The sequence below is a fragment of the Salvia hispanica genome, chromosome 1, assembly GCF_023119035.1.
Source record: "Salvia hispanica cultivar TCC Black 2014 chromosome 1, UniMelb_Shisp_WGS_1.0, whole genome shotgun sequence".
Classification (NCBI taxonomy): domain Eukaryota; kingdom Viridiplantae; phylum Streptophyta; class Magnoliopsida; order Lamiales; family Lamiaceae; genus Salvia; species Salvia hispanica.
Genome location: NC_062965.1, coordinates 46,809,255 through 46,814,895, shown reverse-complemented (window position 1 = coordinate 46,814,895; position 5,641 = coordinate 46,809,255). Strand labels below are relative to the sequence as shown.

At 33.6% G+C, this 5,641-nt stretch overlaps 1 protein-coding gene across 2 annotated transcripts; it reads left to right on the top strand.

Moving 5' to 3' along the window:
- Positions 1 to 16: 16 nt before the first annotated feature.
- LOC125202560 (transcription factor bHLH10-like) lies at positions 17 to 1,734 on the top strand. Of its 2 annotated transcripts, XM_048100979.1 has the most exons (4): positions 17 to 510; positions 583 to 915; positions 1,007 to 1,108; positions 1,562 to 1,734. In XM_048100979.1, exons 1-3 carry the CDS (start codon positions 31 to 33, stop codon positions 1,106 to 1,108), a joined length of 915 nt encoding a protein of 304 aa, XP_047956936.1. In that variant the 5' UTR covers positions 17 to 30; the 3' UTR covers positions 1,562 to 1,734. The 2 variants fall into 2 exon arrangements, with proteins under 2 accessions (XP_047956936.1, XP_047956937.1); XM_048100980.1 differs by lacking the exon at positions 1,562 to 1,734 and having other exon boundaries at positions 583 to 883; positions 1,007 to 1,093.
- Positions 1,735 to 5,641: the final 3,907 nt, after the last annotated feature.

Genomic DNA, 5,641 nt, shown 5'->3' with positions numbered 1-5,641 from the left:
GTACAAATAACAGAAATCAAAGAAAAAAAAATGTATTTAGAAAAGGGTGGATTGGACGAAGGCAGCAGTATGAGTATGCATGGAAGCGGATACACTGAAGCTCATCATGCTTTCTCCCAATCCTACCCTCAAAACATGGAGCTCCAGATCGACCACTGCTTCACCACCATCAACGCCGCCGACATCCAATCCTCGAATTGGAATCCTTTCAACCAAAATTTCGCACCTGATTTCAACCAATTTTACGCTCCTAAAGCTGCATTTGCCGAATTCCCCGATCTGCTCCCCAATTTTCCCCCAAATTCTGCCGCTTCTCTGTTTCCTTTGAATCCGCCCCCTCAGCTCTTCTACTCTTTGCCAAACGGCAATAGTGATTTTGATTTCACTGAAGGTGGGGAAAATGGAGATGGAATTGGCGATTCCATACGAAATCCGAGGGAGAAGCAAAGGAGAGTGGTGGTGAAAGGAAAGTATGAAGCTCTACGAGCATTGATTCCAACTCCAACTAAGGTAATTAGTTACTCTAATCTCTTCTACATTCTATTGAATTATTTAATTAAAGTCTGATATTGGTGATTGAAGATTGACAGAGCGTCGATCGTGGGCGACGCCATTGGGTACATCAAGGAGCTGAAGACGACTGTGGCTGAGCTGAAGGTTCTGGTGGAGAGAAAGAGACGTGCGAGAGAGGATGAGAAGGGTGGATCAATATCATCGTGGCTGCACAGGAAAACGAAGAACACGGAGGTGGATGTTCGGATCGTGGACGATGAGATCACGGTGAAGCTGGTGCAGGATAAGAGGATCAACTGCTTGCTGTTTGCATCCAAGGTGCTTGATGAAATGCCGCTCGACCTGAATCATGTGGCTGGAGGCCTCATTGGTGATTACTACACTTACCTTTTTAACTCCAAGGTTAATTAGTACTACTAATTTCATTTTTCATTCTATTATTAAATTTTTGTTTTTATTTTATTTATATTAATCTACATGATTGTGGTTGCAGATTTGTGATGGCTCAATTGTGTATGCAAGTGCAGTTGCAAACAAGCTCATCCAAGTTGTGGATAAACAGTATGCAGCAATCCCTACAACAACTATCTATTAGGTAACCTCATTTCTTTAGTGAAATGGGAAAATTAGTTTATGTCACAATTGAAACATAAACACATACACAGTAGGAAAGTAAGTGTGGTGAGAGAATGATAAAGGTAAAAAAAAATGGTTAGTCAAAGTGGTGAAAAAGAGAGTTTCTGAATAAGAGCATGAATTGGTACACTCATTCTTGCTCTGTAACAGATGCTTACTAAGTCAGCAATGGTACTGTTGTCCGATTTCTATCTTGCAACTGAAGTTAGTACCATACTAATGGCTTTAACTCCATGAGTATGACATGGCAAAATTAATTCCACATGTTTTTGCATTTATGGAATCCATTGACATATTTTGTTTTGATAATTAATGCATTCTAATCTCTTTATATGTATAGTGTTTCTTGTCATGAGTATTTTGTATATCTTGCCATTTTCCCCGCTTAATAAGTTGATCAATTAAATTTCAGGTTATAGAGAGGGGATTTGTTCTAAACAAGACTTGATGCTGAAGTGAAGACCCAAGAATCATTCTTAATCTTATCTATAATTATGTACAATTATTACCTTTAATTCACTTTAAACTAGACGAATAAAAGCTGAAATATTATGCATGGTTGTTTGAAAGTGTATTGCTATATATTCCCGGAGACCATTTTATATCATCTCTGATAGTAATTATTTTCTCGAACTAATTATCTGTAACCATTTCAATTAGACGCATGAAATCAGTTTAATTATGAGTTAAAACCAATACTAACAAATAAAGGAAAATAGTAGGGCGAGCACAAAGGAGATCCAATCGATTGGCCACCTCCCCAAATCCAACATAAACTTGTTGCCGCTGGGATCGGTGTGGACAATTGGTACAAAACTAAAACTAATATTCCAAATCAAAGAAGTACTATATTTACTTGTTTTATTGGTCAAGGCATTGAAGCTCTTTTAACACCAAAAATGCTATATTTTTATTTTTAGATTGTTTTTTTTTTCTGAGGTGTTGCCACTGTAATTATTGCATGCAAACTATTTTTTTTATTGTATGACTTGCTTACGTGTCTACTTAGACTGATAAGATACATAGATGGATAAATACTTACGAAATACTAATTTACTAATGGATTAATTAATTTTAAAGTTGTTTAATAGTAGGAGTATTTCTTATCTTTCAACTACATATTTGATTTTTTACTTAAACTAAGTATCCATGAAGAACTTACATTAGCTCCACAAGAAATTGATTCTTGAATTGCAGTCGCAAAAAATTATAAAGAAATATTTTGATATACTATACTAACCAATGTAGGCACACAAATAAACCTTGGAAAACAAATTACTTCGGTTTCAAGCTTAAAATCAATTAACTATTCGTTTCTGGAGTTCATTTCTGGAGTATTAATCATGCAGGAAACCAGTAGTGTAAATGTGGAAATGTTATATAAACAAAAAAAAAAAAAAAAAAAAAGAAAAAAAAGAAGAAGAATTAAACAACATTACACGATAAGAGGAAGAAAATCCTGAGTATAAAAGATTCAAAACATAACACGAAGAAAATGTTGGCACCCGGCAGACGGGGCACGAGACACGGTGCACTGAGCACGGGTCACAAGACATGGTGCACAGAGCTCGCGGTGAGCATCCTGCGCGTGTGGGCTCTACCGCTCATCTTAGTCCACGATAATTATTACAAGTAATAATTCATCATATTAAATACATGTTTAATAAGGATTTGTCCACCAATGTGGGATAATTAACACTTTTAATTAATCCCTTGGTTTTATTATCTCATTGCTCCTTTATAGGTCACAACCGTGACAAACTTTAATTCATAATTTCTCACTCACCGGGAATCGGTTTAGAGAAAATGAATATACCACAGTTATCTACTCTAAAAGTAGATCGTCACTATTGCATTTAATTTTACAAAATTAAAAATGTCTCGTCACATTAATTATTGGTCAAAGTCCATTGACCAAACACGATTCCTAAGTTTGACCTGCTTTGAAAAGTAATTCGATTATTTTGATATATATATCTTGCCATTTTCCCCGATTAATAAGTTGATCGTCATGTACTCATGTTCTGGGTTCACGGATCATCTATTTGTAGCCATTTCAATAAGGCACATGAAATCAGTAATTATAAGTTATCAATATTACTAGCCTATCAACAATCAAATGTACTACTATTAATTACTTCGACCAAACATATTTTCTATCTTAGTAAAACTTTGAACTGAATGACTTGAAATATGTCAATTAAATATGATTAACATTGTTCATGCATTAGAACGACATTATATGAATAGTATGTCTTGACATTAATCTAATTATCAAAATTATTGAAAACTAAATAAAATTATCAAAATTTGTGATTAGGACCTCGTTACAAATCTTATAAAGTTATCTTTAATTTGAAATTTTTTTATTAAAAAATAGTTTAAATCAAGACAGTTATATTGGTTTAAAGTTTTGAGATAATTTTTAAAGTTACTTATACTCCCTCCGTCTCTTAAATTTTTTCACATTTTTCCATTTCCGTCCGTCCCACAAAATTTGTCATATTTCATTTTTATCATTTTTTGTAGTGGACCTCATATTCTACTAACTCATTCTCACTCACATTTTATTATAAAACTAATATTTAAAAGTAGATATCACTCTCCACTAAATTTTTCAACACACTTTTCATTACATTTCTTAAAACTCATTTCCACTCAAGGTGTGACAAAGTTTGTGAGACGAACGGAGTAATTAACAAAATTTAGTTTCCATTGATACACCTGATTGAAATTATGTACACACCATGTTGACGTTGTTACAATAGCTAGTTGACATCACATGGAAATTGATCTTGATCGTTTGTTATCAGATTGAATGAATTAGACTTGATAATAGTCCAAGGAAAGAAGGTAAATTAAAAAGGCAAACAAAAATAACTAACTTTTTACTTTTATAATCAAGAAGAGGGAGATATGCCTTCTCAAAATGAAAGAAGGTATAATACCTTCTCAAATACCTTTTCCATTGGAGTATGAAATTTTATGAAGAAGATGAAAATATGGTAGTTTTTTCTCTTTTACCTCTCCATTTACCTTTTTCCTTGGCGGTGCTCTTATTAATTTATTCTGTAGGTGCCTAATAAGACTCACCCCATATACATAATTTATAAGTTATGGTTTAAGAATATATTTAAATTTTACTATCCAATATCGGTGCATCTCATTTGTTTTGAATAAACTCTGGAAAACAGAATATCTCATAATATCAATTATATTGGTTACAGTCTTAAAATTAATCAACCAATTCTTAACATTATTAAATCTTAATTCCGTGCTTGATTAATGGTTTAATAATCATAAAGGAAAACAATATAGTAGTGCAATACTTAATGATTAATTATTTTGTGAACTTGGATACGATCGATAAAGAAAATGAGAGAGAAAAGAAACAATGACAATGAATCACTCTCGAAAACGACTGAACATACTAGGAAAACAAAACCAACCGATAAAAAACACAAGTTTCTAAATCTCGTCTATTAAATCCTCCAAAAAATACCATTAAAACAAACAACATAGAATTTGACTCAAGTCAGAACAAAAAACAACTAAAAGATCAACTTTTATTGCAATTCTTCATCATGATCGTATGAGGCCTTAAATCTTGATTACACAAGAAAACCCCAATTAAAAAAAACTAGTGCTACTTATGGTGGTATTTGATGGCGATGCAAAAGTGTCCATCTTTGCGATATCCCCAGCCACAAACGTAGTCCCCTTTCTTCAATTTGTTGTCACTAACAAGCTTGAACCATTCTCCACTTATCTCAGCCACGCCGGCGAAGATTTTACTATGCTTCAACCGCATCTTGTAACCATTGCCGTTTTGATCTATCGTTTCCACCTCAAGAAACCCTTCTTTTTCTACCTTCCTTCTCTCTTCTTCTCTAAGAAACCACATAACTCTCTCGCTCCCCCTCACGAAAAGCGTGTTCGACACGTCCATGGCATCGAGTGTCTTTTCGAACACTTCAAACATATCTGCTGGAGTTGCTTCTGTTTCGATTGGGACAAGGTGAGTACGAATGGGGCCGGTGCGGTTTTCGTCGAAGAAATCGTATTCATGGACGACTATTTGTTCCGACGATGAATTCTCTTCGTTCTTCATCTCCACTCTTTTGTTATAATTCTAAGTTTAACTATTATGCAACACTATGTATGTTATATATAAGAGGATTTCGGCACTATTGTGAATCCAATTCATGAACGGAATAAAATTGATTATAGTTACAATTTATTAATAATTCTTTATTGAAAGTTGATTCCTTATAATTATCGGATATATAAGCGAAATCAGAGGAGTGTTTATGTAGCCTTCTATGATCAAAGCCAATAAGACATCCAAGATTGTGTATATCTTAATGTTATTTTATTTATTATTTTTCTCTTTCTTTCTTACTTTAACTCATTTTCTTTTTCTCTCCCTTACTTTATTAATATTTCTTCCTTATTTATCAATCGTGCACACTTCAAAATATCTAATTTTCAA